Genomic DNA, 14639 nt, shown 5'->3' with positions numbered 1-14639 from the left:
CAGGATCTATTTTCCTCAAACTATATAGCCTCACAATTCGACAAACTCAAACCTCGGCGCCATACATTGTGATGGGTACACATTGCACCGTGCAAATTTGCAGAAGAGGGTTAAGAGAGCCACCCCCGCAGGTTTAGAGAGGCTACACAGTGAACCATTGGCCATTGCAAATTTCGTGCTGCGATCTGCTATAATAGCCGACCAAGACCTTCGAGCCGAGAAAATCACACTGAGATATGGAAAGGTACTGATGTGGCTCAAATACTGAGAGCCAATCAACATAATTGGCAGAGGGCTAGCCTTTGGTCCTCAATACATAATATTAGACCTTGTTAAGTTTGTCTGCAGATCGAGTGAGACCCTAAAATCCACAAAAGCATGCACTAGATGACGCAGTGCCTTCGCTGTCATTAAAAAAGACAGGTTTTGGCCTTTACAATTTCTATAAAATGTTATCCTCAAAGTGTGGACTGTCTATCTTTATTTCCCAAATGCATATTGTACTCATTAATAGAACAAGCATTGGCAAAGCCAATAGCTCCCGCCACTAACATCGTAGAACACACCAATTGGCTGTGCCTAAGCTCTTTTGGGCTTTTATTAATTTATAGCAAAATCCATTGTGAGACGGTCACGTGAGCATGCAAATAACAACCACTGTGAAATGTATTTTTCTTGCAGTAAAAGACACAGCATTCCAAGATTGTCCTTGTGCATGCATAACATACACAACCATGTACAGTGACCATCTTGTAATGCTTCCTTTTTTTTTGCTTTATGAAAAACTATTCCGAGATGGCTACCATGTGTGCACACATGGCAGGCATCTTGAAATGCTTTTTCTATTGGCTTAAGAAAATACATTATAAGATCATGGAATAGTTTTCCATAAAATAAAAGAATACAATTCCAAGACAGCCACCATGCCTGAGTACATCCAGACACGGGCATGTACTTGTGGCCATCTTTTAAGGGTTTAAGAACTATTCAAAGATGGCTCTACCAATACAACAGCTGGCGCCTGACAAAGAAGGTTACAACTTACCCAATGAAAACAGTTAAACCAAAATGCTCTGTTTGAACATTAACACAAGAATATGGGGGAAATCCATTGAATCACGAGCAGGAAACTGAGTTAAAGTAGAAATGTATTGAATCATGAGCAAAGGGCAAACCCAAAGTTCACTCTGTGGCTATATTGAATATAGCAGCTCTGTTGCCCACATATGGGACACCTACAACACATTCAATCAATACCTCTGAGATATTGGAGCCATCCTGTAGCATTCCAAACATGCTTGGCTGTATTGGAGCCATCCTGTAGCATTCCAAACATGCTTGGCTGTATTGGAGCCATCCTGTAGCATTCCAAACATGCTTGGCTGCCCACTAAGAAAGTTTAAAGCTCTGACATTGTGGTAGCTTTGCATGTGAAAGTGGTCTGATGCTTCATTGGGAAATGGGAAGCAGGCGGGTCTAAAATGAGAGAAAACTCAGCTAGCATTCTGGTAAACCAATACATTCCAACCAGTGAGCTATGCCTGTGAGCAGATTAGTGAGCACAAAGTGATTCAAGGCTCCCAGGTCCCAACCAGTACCAGAATGGCTACCTTGTTATTGCCTCGTGAAAAGGGGTATGCAATAAAGTTCACAGAAAAATGAAACCAGATGACATAATTTGATCTCCAAGGACACATTGACAGAACCTTTCTCGAGAACTTAAATGCACAATAGACTCGAGCAGCAGAGGATCATACAGCATAAAGACCACGAAAATGCAAGCTTCCCTCTCTGGTAAGCAGCTGATGCTTAGGCAAAACATGATGGAAGGTGTATTTTTGACCTGCCATTTGGGGTAAACGCAGGCCATGATGCGTACTAGAACGTATCTATTTGGTGTTACTTGGTTATGGTCCTTCTTGGTGACGCGCTTTAGCAGAAGGGTAATTATGAGATTCAGGCTACATAGGATTGTCCTCAAAGTAATCTAACCTAACCATGAAGTAAGTGTGCTATCATTTTATGCAATGTAATGTAATTGCATTTATATAGCGCTTACTATCCCTGATGAGGCGTCAAAGTGCTTTTTCTGCGAGTAGCACGCTACTCCGGAACCCATAAAGGATTAGTGGTGAATTAGTATCAGGGCCGGACTGGCCATAGCGGGCACCGGGCAATCCCCCGGTGGGCCGCACGGGCGGGGGCCGGTTTTGGGCCCCTGGGGGCCATTTTTGTTACAGGGCCATTTTTGCAGCATAGCTGCAAAATCGGCCCTGTAACAAAATCGGCTGAAAACCGTCCCTGGCAAAGAGCTCGGCCGCACCCCCAACCCCCGGTCGGGGAAGGGGGGTGCGGGCCGAGCACTTTGCCAGGGTCAGTTTTGGTTCCTAGTCCGGCCCTGATTAGTATAGTGAAATATGATTTGAGTGCTGGACATGTTAGTCAGTTATTTGGATTCAGAAGGATAGTGGAGGGATAGAAGAGGAAAAAAGGATTGCATTTATATTGCGCTTCGTACCCTTGCTGGGGTGTTGAAGCACTTTTTCGGCGAGTAGGACGCTACTCCGGAACCCATAAGGATTAGTGGTGAATTAGTACAGTGAAATATGAAAGTCATTTGAGTGGTGGATATGTTAGTCAGAAAAAGAATAGAACTAAAATGCGTTTTGTAATCCTGTAACACAATAATGTTATAGAAATAAAGAGTGAGTTGGCAAAGTATTCACAATATGAGAATACAACAATGCACCCATTCAGATCCCAGAACGGCTGCTGCTGAACGGCAATTTTGATTTTGTTTTCTATAGGATTTCATTAGAAATACCAAATGCATTGTAAAAGCATTATAGAAATATCAAGATTTATAAAATAATTATACAATCAGCTCGCAAAATTTCGACGCAAATAAGCAAGGTACATGACAATTATGAGTTCCTCTATGTGAGGTGCATGTTATGAAAGTGTTTTTGGCGCTCGTCTGTGTCGTGGACCCTGAGGCGGCTACACACGGAGACAGGAAAACAAACGCGCATGGGAGATGTGTGATGGGCTCACAGGGAATGTAGAGGAAGAATACATATGAGGATGGAAGGAAGGATGCTCAACAGAGCTTAGAGAAGGTACATCGGGGGAGATTTACCAAATCTGCAGGCAATGCAGCGCAGCCCCCGCGAGGCTGCCCTGCGCTGCGTTGTTCGACACGGAAGGAGCAGGAGAACACCATATTTTCAAAGATACAGCTCTCTCCTCCCCTTTCACTTGCACTGATTACAGCTGCCGTGCGCCACACACCACCTCAGCGCTATAGTGCTTGGGTGTCTGTGTGAGTCTAGCATAGGTTTTGTACAGGAAGAGTACGCTTCCTTTACAAAATACTATGCCTAGACACGAGGAACGTTTCTCCCACTTCGTATGTGCGCTGCACAGTGCAGCACGCATGCAGAGTCGCAGAAGGAAGGAGAAATGAAAGCAATTCTCCTTCCTTGCGCCTAGTTTAAAAGGGCACAGTTTTCTCACGCTAAACCCAATCTACTGTTTTTAGTAAATTGGGTTTAGCGTGAGAAACCTTGGGTGGTTGTATGGGAACGCCCATGCACCACCCAAGGTTGCCACCATGGCGCAAAGTAATGCGGAGCAGTGCAGCGCTGCTTTGCATTACTTTTACATTATTTCCAGCGCTAAACAAGTTTAACGAGCCCGGAGTAAATTAGGAAAAAAAGATTGTGCGCCGTTTTGCATCACTTTTGTGACGCAAACACGGCGCAAAATCTTAGTAAATCTCCCCCATCAGAGGGCAATGATGGGACACGCAGATAGGGCCTGGGCAGTGCCTGCACCGGTTCACAAACACCATAAGGCGCGTGGCGGCCTCCCGCTGAGGTCACTCAGAGAGGTATCATTTTAGTCCCTTGTTACAGAGGTCTCCCTCTCCTTTTTCCCATTTACAAAGAAAACACAGTTATGTAAAAGAAAAATTGTCATTTTTCCTAATTGATTTATATACAGCTATGAAGAGGTTTATTTAAGGGAAATAATATCACACTTTGAGACTAAATGTGAAAACCATTTGTGTCTGCTAAGAGTGTAGTGAGTCAGAAGAGAACCAATGATAACATATTTTACTTTTACAGAAAAGATAGGACCATTTCTCCTCTGTCCTGGTATAATAATGTATTTTGTGATTCTATTTCCTTTGCTCCTTGGGCTCTTTTTCAACATCTGGCTGAGAACATAGCTGGAGGAACTCCAGGATGTCTTGGAAAAACTTCAAAGTAAGAAAATGTCCACCTGGGAGAAGAAATTTAACCAACTCCCCAAGGTACTGTCTGACATCAACTGATCATTGTGTATTGTGCAAGTGGGCAACGCAAACCCAGAGGTGGAGTCTAAGTGGAGCCTTCAGTGTTCTACTGTTGTTTAATTTACTCATACCTGCATTCAGAGAGAAACATTAATATAGCAGAGCCATTAAGGATGTGTTATTCAATATTAAATGTGATTAATGGACCTGATACTTCCAATCGGTTAGGCCGGGGTCCAAAAATATTGAATTCTCTATTAAGTAGGTCAAATCTATCTATCTATCTATCTATCTATCTATCTATCTATCTATCTATCTATCTATCTATCTATCTATCTATCTATCTATCTATCTATCTATCTATCTATCTATCTATCTATCTATCTATCTATCTATCTATCTATCTATCTATCTATCTATCTATCTATCTATCTATCTATCTATATCTCTATCTATATCTCTATCTATATCTATCTATCTATCTATCTATCTATATCTCTATCTATCTATATCTCTATCTATCTATCTATCTATCTATCTATCTATCTATCTATCTATCTATCTATCTATCTATATCTCTATCTATCTATCTATCTATCTATCTATCTATCTATCTATATCTCTATCTATCTATCTATCTATCTATCTATCTATCTATCTATCTATCTATCTATATCTCTATCCGTCTACCTACCTACGTATCTATATCTCTATCTACCTACCTACCTATCTATCCGATTGTCTATCTACCTATGCACCTTCTGTCTGCCCATTTATCTATCTATCATGTTATCTATTATATGTCTTTCCATCTGTTATGAAATTCCAGTATTGAACAAAGCTAGAAACTAATTAAATCCATCCATATGTTAGAACAAAGACAGACATGGAGATTAAGTAGATATGTATTTTTGAAGGAGGCAGACAAATTGGCGACCTAGATAGACCTAGCAGGGTTTATACGCCTTTAATAGCTTTGCCTACATGTGATTCCACTTCAATGAAGCAGTTCTACTTTCCTTTCTAACACCAAAAAACAATCATATTTAAGTCACAAGTTGGTATGTTGGTAAAAATACACCACTCTTGAAACACATCTTATTGGTTAATGCACATGCGCAACTTATGTGTTAATTCTGCACCGTATGCATAACATCAACAAGTTATTAAGTGTTCACAGTTACTACTGTAAAAGCACCACCATGCTACTATGGTGATACTTTCACCACAGCATGGTGCTCAGAATGTCAAACTTGTGCTTTTCTTCATGGGGTTATGAGCGCCAGAAATTCCCATGGAATGTGGAACTTGACCACATAAGGTGCCCAATCCAAGATGTTGGTCTCTCCATCTTAGATGTGGCTCACCCTCTTCCTCTGAGTTTCTGTTCTTAATGTGCATGTACCTTGTTTCACAACCAGTCTCACTCCATCGGATTTTAAATTAATTGTGCTGTGTAGTCTACTAAATACCACGTTATGTCCCTGTGGTTGCATGTCAAATGCTGATGTCGCCTCAAGAAACATTGAAGGGGGTCTGGAAAGTTGAAGAGGGAATACAGAAGAAAGTAAGAAGAAGGGTCCCAGAGAGTGAGAAAGGAGTGAAGCAAGGCTGGAAGAGAAAGGAACATCATTTTATATAGATACATGTCCCTTGTCACATACAGAATGAACTGAGAGATCTAGTCACATTCCTGTGGAGGAAACAGCGAGGGCAGAAAATAAATTGCGAACTTGTATCATTGTTGATTAGTTATAAGGGTTTCCCACAACATGCATAAGGAAGCAAGATCAGGGGTTTTGCTAACATCTTTCTCTTCTTCCTAATTCTTCCTGAACCCTAAGTTGTGAATAGCCAGCAACTAGGTAAGTGACCTGAGCTCTAGGAGACCCAGGCAGGGGCACCTAAAGCAAGGCCCACTGAGCAGTCTGACTTTCTCTTCTTTAATATGACAATCATATGTCATGAAGCTCAAAATGAGCCATCATTATTTGATGCCCGGTAGATAAAGGAGGCGATACAGGACAGTATCCCCCACCCAGTTACCTGGCATCATGAGTTTCCCGGTCCAGAATCACTGAAACCCTTCATCGGGTGGGGGGAGACTGCTCTGCCAGACTCATAATAGGTCCCTGTGGTTGATAACCAGTGCCTCCTCTCTACCTATATAACAGGATAAGTAGAGAAAGAGCTAGCATTATATTCAGCGCGTCATAAAAGGTAACTTTAAAACCGTTAACACTATCCCTTGTACATCTAAGGCGGGTGGCAGAACTTTGAAAGCATAATTGTATAAAAATGCATTTCATTTTTCAAATCTGTACCCAAATATTTCTTTCAAAATGTTATCCATGTATATACCATTAATACACCATGTGGTAAAGGATAACCAGGCAAATCTATCACAACTCAGAAAGGTCTTTGGATCACAATAAATGGTGATATTTGGACATACGTCAACCGGCAGAACGCGAGTACTTTGACCTGCTATTTAGAGGATACTTTTTGCACTTTACTGATTCAGCCAATAAAGAAAAATAAAACAAACTTGTACTTTAACTGACAAACTCATTTGTAGTGATAAACCAGAGGTTATGAGCTGCTTGATGTGATTAATGGACCTGATACTTCCAATCGGTTAGGCCGGGGTCCAAAAATATTGAATTCTCTATTAAGTAGGTCAAATCTATCTATCTATCTATCTATCTATCTATCTATCTATCTATCTATCTATCTATCTATCTATCTATCTATCTATCTATCTATCTATCTATCTATCTATCTATCTATCTATCTATCTATCTATCTATCTATCTATCTATCTATCTATCTATCTATCTATCTATCTATCTATCTATCTATCTATCTATCTATCTATCTATCTATCTATCTATCTATCTATCTATCTATCTATCTATCTATCTATCTATCTATCTATCTATCTATCTATCTATATCTCTATCTATCTATCTATATCTCTATCTATCTATCTATATCTCTATCTATCTATATCTCTATCTATCTATCTATCTATCTATCTATCTATCTATCTATCTATCTATCTATCTATCTATCTATCTATCTATATCTCTATCCGTCTACCTACCTACGTATCTATATCTCTATCTACCTACCTACCTATCTATCCGATTGTCTATCTACCTATGCACCTTCTGTCTGCCCATTTATCTATCTATCATGTTATCTATTATATGTCTTTCCATCTGTTATGAAATTCCAGTATTGAACAAAGCTAGAAACTAATTAAATCCATCCATATGTTAGAACAAAGACAGACATGGAGATTAAGTAGATATGTATTTTTGAAGGAGGCAGACAAATTGGCGACCTAGATAGACCTAGCAGGGTTTATACGCCTTTAATAGCTTTGCCTACATGTGATTCCACTTCAATGAAGCAGTTCTACTTTCCTTTCTAACACCAAAAAACAATCATATTTAAGTCACAAGTTGGTATGTTGGTAAAAATACACCACTCTTGAAACACATCTTATTGGTTAATGCACATGCGCAACTTATGTGTTAATTCTGCACCGTATGCATAACATCAACAAGTTATTAAGTGTTCACAGTTACTACTGTAAAAGCACCACCATGCTACTATGGTGATACTTTCACCACAGCATGGTGCTCAGAATGTCAAACTTGTGCTTTTCTTCATGGGGTTATGAGCGCCAGAAATTCCCATGGAATGTGGAACTTGACCACATAAGGTGCCCAATCCAAGATGTTGGTCTCTCCATCTTAGATGTGGCTCACCCTCTTCCTCTGAGTTTCTGTTCTTAATGTGCATGTACCTTGTTTCACAACCAGTCTCACTCCATCGGATTTTAAATTAATTGTGCTGTGTAGTCTACTAAATACCACGTTATGTCCCTGTGGTTGCATGTCAAATGCTGATGTCGCCTCAAGAAACATTGAAGGGGGTCTGGAAAGTTGAAGAGGGAATACAGAAGAAAGTAAGAAGAAGGGTCCCAGAGAGTGAGAAAGGAGTGAAGCAAGGCTGGAAGAGAAAGGAACATCATTTTATATAGATACATGTCCCTTGTCACATACAGAATGAACTGAGAGATCTAGTCACATTCCTGTGGAGGAAACAGCGAGGGCAGAAAATAAATTGCGAACTTGTATCATTGTTGATTAGTTATAAGGGTTTCCCACAACATGCATAAGGAAGCAAGATCAGGGGTTTTGCTAACATCTTTCTCTTCTTCCTAATTCTTCCTGAACCCTAAGTTGTGAATAGCCAGCAACTAGGTAAGTGACCTGAGCTCTAGGAGACCCAGGCAGGGGCACCTAAAGCAAGGCCCACTGAGCAGTCTGACTTTCTCTTCTTTAATATGACAATCATATGTCATGAAGCTCAAAATGAGCCATCATTATTTGATGCCCGGTAGATAAAGGAGGCGATACAGGACAGTATCCCCCACCCAGTTACCTGGCATCATGAGTTTCCCGGTCCAGAATCACTGAAACCCTTCATCGGGTGGGGGGAGACTGCTCTGCCAGACTCATAATAGGTCCCTGTGGTTGATAACCAGTGCCTCCTCTCTACCTATATAACAGGATAAGTAGAGAAAGAGCTAGCATTATATTCAGCGCGTCATAAAAGGTAACTTTAAAACCGTTAACACTATCCCTTGTACATCTAAGGCGGGTGGCAGAACTTTGAAAGCATAATTGTATAAAAATGCATTTCATTTTTCAAATCTGTACCCAAATATTTCTTTCAAAATGTTATCCATGTATATACCATTAATACACCATGTGGTAAAGGATAACCAGGCAAATCTATCACAACTCAGAAAGGTCTTTGGATCACAATAAATGGTGATATTTGGACATACGTCAACCGGCAGAACGCGAGTACTTTGACCTGCTATTTAGAGGATACTTTTTGCACTTTACTGATTCAGCCAATAAAGAAAAATAAAACAAACTTGTACTTTAACTGACAAACTCATTTGTAGTGATAAACCAGAGGTTATGAGCTGCTTCGTCATAACGCCGCTGGGTGACAATCCCGTTGAATGGCGTGCTTTTAAAAAGTTCACCATGGGCATCCTCAACTGTGCATGCCTTCTTGAGTCCAGCTTTATCAGCCTGGATCCAAGTCAGCCCTTGCTCTGGATGGAGTCTGCCTAGCTAACCCACCCACAGTGAGAACAGACTATTTCATTATTATCTTGGAGGCTTTCTGATCTTTCGCTGGAAAGGCTCAAAAGAAATCTGATGGAATAATTTGTTCTGATCACGATACTTCATATTCTGTTCCGGTCAATTTCCAAGGGTAGAAAATCAACCCATACTCAGGCCCTCATTACCGGTGGTGATACGTGCAATAACTCCTTGTGCCGTACGTATTCTAATGAGGAATTTTGAGCTAATTCTGCCCTCTTCCAATTTTCCACCAACATATTTCAGCTCCTGAAATGTATCGGGTAAAAAAAGGACTGACCATCATAGCCAACTTAAGGACACAGACAATGGAGTATTGTCAATCTTCCATATTATTATAAGTACCATTAGTCTAAGCATTTATTATTATGACTAGTCCTCCACTTGGGCAGCTTTTAAATCTTTCTGAGCCAGTTTTGAAAGAATGAGAAACCTTCTACTAAATATTTTAGACTATAAAAATGACTCTTGAATCCAGATTCAGTCACTCAACTTAAATCCTTTATATTTCAACTACACAAGGTTCCATGTGAGGCGTGCTGAATTTAAAGCTTATGACCTATGATGGGGCAGGAGGGACTCTGTGTTTCAATCTTTCCCTGCTCTTGGAAATTAAATTGCATTCAATAATCAACCCATTCCTTAGGTCCATCCTACCTCAGTTGTGCTTCCCAATTTTCCCTAATACTTGCTGATTTTGAAACTTTGCGATTTTAGTTTAAGGAGCTAACCGGGAACGTCACACCTTATGGTTTGAGCATTTGTTTAGTAACTCATAATCAATAGGGATTTCAAGAGACATAGAAATTAGCCCAGACATTGATTACAGATAAGGTCAACCAGCTCAATCGAGTCTGCTCTTATCTTCAATTGAATCATATTGATCCTATTTTGACGACAACTTGATCCATCTTCCTATTGCCCCATTATGAATTTTGCAGAATTTCCAGTGGGGGGGGATGTCCCTCTGGATGCCATGACTTGATGTAAAACCACAGAACCAGTAATATTCTTCCTGGGACTCCTGCTGTTGAAAACAGCTAAATTCCCCAAGGAAAAGTTATGGGAAAGAATACAGAAAAAAAAGGAGTACTGGACTTGGAAATACCAATTTCTTAGTCCCTCCTTAATTCTAAGGTAACCTCAAGAATCCACTTGTAGTCACTGTTAAATGCACAGCCCTTGAGTTAGTGGTACACCCTGATATCAGTATCTCCGGATGGGGTGGGGGGGCGGGTGGAATTACTAGCACCAATGGCCCATTACATTATCTGACCGATACGGAGATTTCCAGAACTCACACATCGGTATTCCTGCAACCCGAAAGTACCAATACTGCCCTTCCAGGATACATGAATACCAGCTATTTAGGAGTTTTGGACTCATAAACGATGGGGGGGGGGGGGGCTTAAACCAGGTGAAACGCGCCAATGAAAAAAAATATGAGCTCCAGTTTTCCTGCTTAATTTACGTCTGATAACTCTTGTTACCGGCTAAATTGGGAACTACTGCCCACTCAGAGTAAAGGGCTTTGAAGGTTACCCTTTGTTCCACAAAAAAAAAAAATATATAGATTTCTCTGCCATCCATTCTGATTCATTTTCCAGCCTTTCTGTGGATCACATTCTTATGTTACTCCACAGCCTGTACTTTTACAGATATTATTATTTTATAACCCTTTGTTCTAGGGTTAAATTTCCATTAACATATGTTCAGTTTTGCTACAGGATTTAAACCCTTATGCTATAGCTATGAATTTGTATAGGTTTGTATAGGTTTGCTAAATGTAAAAAGTTGACGCTCAATGGTTTATTCACATTGCCACACTCGCTGCACAAGGTGGATTCTGGGGGTAAAAGCCTCCGCTGAAGGGTCAGTTGAGATTAGTTAAGGGCCACATTTCAATTTTGCTGCATAGAGTTCAGAATAAGAATAAAAAGTCCTTTTACATCAGTTCTAGTCTGAGCACTATTTCAGCGCCCTATAAATCACATGGTTATCATCCTGTAGTAACACCCAACTCTAATTGTGCCAACTTTGTGTTCCTGACAGTGCTCCATTGGCGATGTTTGTGCGGTGAAGAAAGGACCCCGTATTGGCAGATTGTGTGACTGCCCCAGAGGAGCCATTTGCAACTCTTTCCTCCGCCGGTGCCTATGAGGAGGGAGATGGTATCTGAATCCACCCCATGAGTGCCAGGAACACACCGATAAAAACTGTTATTTTATCATGCCACTGCAAGTTGTTCTGAAATAAAGGCCTGGTGGTCTACAGCCAGCCCAGATGCTTTCTCCTCCTAAGTTGTCATCATAGAGGGGCCAGCAGGATGTCACATAAATAGTAAACTTCAAGGAGGAAGGGGTGGTCTACATGGGCTCTCTGCATGCATTATGTGACTAAAGACTAGGGGGCATATTATCAAGAACAGCGTTAAAATTATCGCCGCTTTAGTGGCAGGAAACTGCCGCTATTTCTATTGGAATTCTCAAGGGGATATTATCAAGCCCATTATCGCCGCTTTAGCGGTAGTTTCCTGCTGCTAAAGCGGCGATAATTTTAACGCCGTTCTTGATAATATGCCCCTCGAGCTTTTTACCAACATGCAACAACTCTGAAAAATCATTGGTTCTAGGGAAAACACAGTCACTTCTACCGGCAAACTGCAAATTCCACTCAAACCCCCTTAATCCTCAGAGGCTAGACGATGTGGGAAAACAGTGTTGACAATAAACTAGGGGCCATATTATGAAGAATGGCGATAAGGGTCTTGATAATATGCCCTTGAGAATTCCAATAGAAGCCCAGGTTCTGGTGTGTAGGACCACAAATCTGGACTTCTATTGGAATTCTCTAGGGCATATTATCAAGCCCCTTATCGCCACTTTAGCAGCAGTTTCCTGACGCTAAAGCGGCAATAATGTTATCGCCATTCTTCATAATATGGCCCTAAGTGTCCTGTGTGTTTATTGTTGTTTTGCATAAAAATGTACAAAGAAAAGAAATCTAATCATTGCTCTCCTGCAGAAGTGCTAAGGAAGCATGAAATTCACTGAGAAATACACTCCAAGTTTCAATGAATTAACAAACTCAAGAGTATTTGTTTCAGAATTACTATGAAAAGACAACATACCGCAATCACACTGGCACCACTTCGGCTTCACTGGGAGGGGGATCTTCATCGCCCACTCACAGACGCCGAACGGACCTCTGTGCTGGAGGGCCCTGTACATTACCCAGGAATGTGCGCCTACGCCAAATACAGTATTACATTATGCAGAGAGCATATCTCACGCCCACTAAAATTAACCAATCATTTGGCAGTGTAGATACTGCTTGTCCCAGTTGCTGTCTTACTGATGCAAATCTGCTGCGCATATTGTGGGAGTGCCCCAGGCTACAGAGGTACTGGAGGGAAGTAGCCAACACCCTTTCCCAATGCGCGGATCGCATTCTTCCATTTGAATGGAAGTCCTATATCCTACAACATTACCATAGAAGCCAACAACATAAAGTGACTTCTAAGTTCCTGGACTTGGGATTCACGGCAGTGAAGAGACTGATCACCTGGAGATGGAAGGCTCCTGTGCCTCCTCTCATATTAGCCTGGAGGCGCTCCATGCTGACATGGGCTAAAGCAGAAAGTGTTGCACTACACCGAGAGGACACCCTGGGTATACGCAAGACCCCACTTGCCACAAACTGGGATGCGGTGTTGGCTGAGCTGCAAAACATCCATAATACCAACATAGAGGCTCTGCCTTCGCCTAAAAACACCTCTAGAAACACACACCGAAGAGGTAAAACAGAGGTTGAAAGGGACATGGGTCTGAGATAATGGTCGGCGGACACGATTGTGCATTACCCAATGCTATCCTTTGGACCATACCAGACTCCCCCCTATATGTGACAGCAAACGAGGCACATTGAGTGAGGGGACCAGGGAGAGCTCCAGTTTTATCACACAATCACCTGTTTATGTGTTACGTTGCCCCGTTTCATTATTGCTCGCCTCCTCAGTTCACAGACCACTACATTGCAGGCAATTGCAGTGCCGGCATGCATTATGTATTTAGGTGTTGCAGTTCTATAACTAGCACCAGTGATTGATGTCTGAGGCATATGTGCACACAGCAGTAACGCGTGTATGCTGCAGACAGGTACGCGGATCCGTTCTGATTGAATCTGTATTGCAATATACTCACTATTAATGTACCAACCAAATGGCTTTCACACAAAAAATAATGTATACTGTGTATGTCTGTATTGTTTAATAAAACTGGTTCAACAAAAAAATGAAAAGAGTGCAAGTTAACTTAGTCTGAAAATCGGATTACTTTGCCCCTGCGTAAGTATCCTAATGGATTTAACCCCCTTACGTGTGTATACAATGAACTGACGGTGAATGAAAACCCTTAGTGCCTAGAGCATAATGAGAACTATAAATCAGTCTAGGATGGCAATGCCACAGGACTGATGAATCTTTAAGAAATCTGAAATATGCTAAAAGATAAATAGGTGTGCTACTTTAGACTGTTATTATTATAGAACTGAAGAAGATATCCTGATTTCTTTTTTTAAAATTCTATTTATTAACATAGCTCATAGTACCATACAATGGCGGACAGTTTTCAAACAGCATGTCAGGGAATAGCGTTGTGATATACGGATTAAAACATTTGAGGACACAAGTGGGACATCCAAGTGCTGTATTTATGCCCCAGGCTCTCTCTCTGTCTCCCTGTATTTCAGCCAAGGCCCCCAGATTTTCTCCATTTCTTAATGCAGCCCCTACTCTTATAAATAGTTTCTTGGGCCCTCTGGCACCCATCATGGTCTCGCCTCCACTGTTCCCATTGCAGAGGTGTCTGTGACCCCCACCCACTGGCAATGTTCCTTTTCGCTACACCCGCTGCCATTGCCAGCCAGCTCTCCAGATATCTGGACCAATCAGTGTCACCCTTGATCATTAACAACAACCACTTGGGCTCCATTGGGACCGTTGTACCCACTATAGCCGACATAGTGTCCGTGACCCTGATCCAGAAGGGAACTATCTCAGGGCACTTCCATAATATGTGGTAATATAATATAATATAATATAATATAATATAATATAATATAATATAATATAATATAATATA

The 14639-nt window shown here is 41.1% G+C and overlaps 1 protein-coding gene across 1 annotated transcript in view; it reads left to right on the top strand.

The window, feature by feature from the left end:
* Positions 1–13775, top strand: part of LOC146772783 (cocaine- and amphetamine-regulated transcript protein-like) — a 43387-nt gene extending 29612 nt beyond the window's left edge. The window contains exons 2-3 of the mRNA XM_085637034.1: positions 4235–4318; positions 11551–13775. Of these exons, the coding sequence (XP_085493160.1) occupies positions 4235–4318; positions 11551–11658 (192 nt within the window). The 3' untranslated portion in view covers positions 11659–13775. The remainder of the gene's footprint in view (positions 1–4234; positions 4319–11550) is intronic.
* Positions 13776–14639: the final 864 nt, after the last annotated feature.

Source organism: Triturus cristatus, chromosome 12 (assembly GCF_964204655.1).
Source record: "Triturus cristatus chromosome 12, aTriCri1.1, whole genome shotgun sequence".
NCBI lineage: Eukaryota > Metazoa > Chordata > Amphibia > Caudata > Salamandridae > Triturus > Triturus cristatus.
This window is presented reverse-complemented; position numbering and strand designations above follow the sequence as displayed.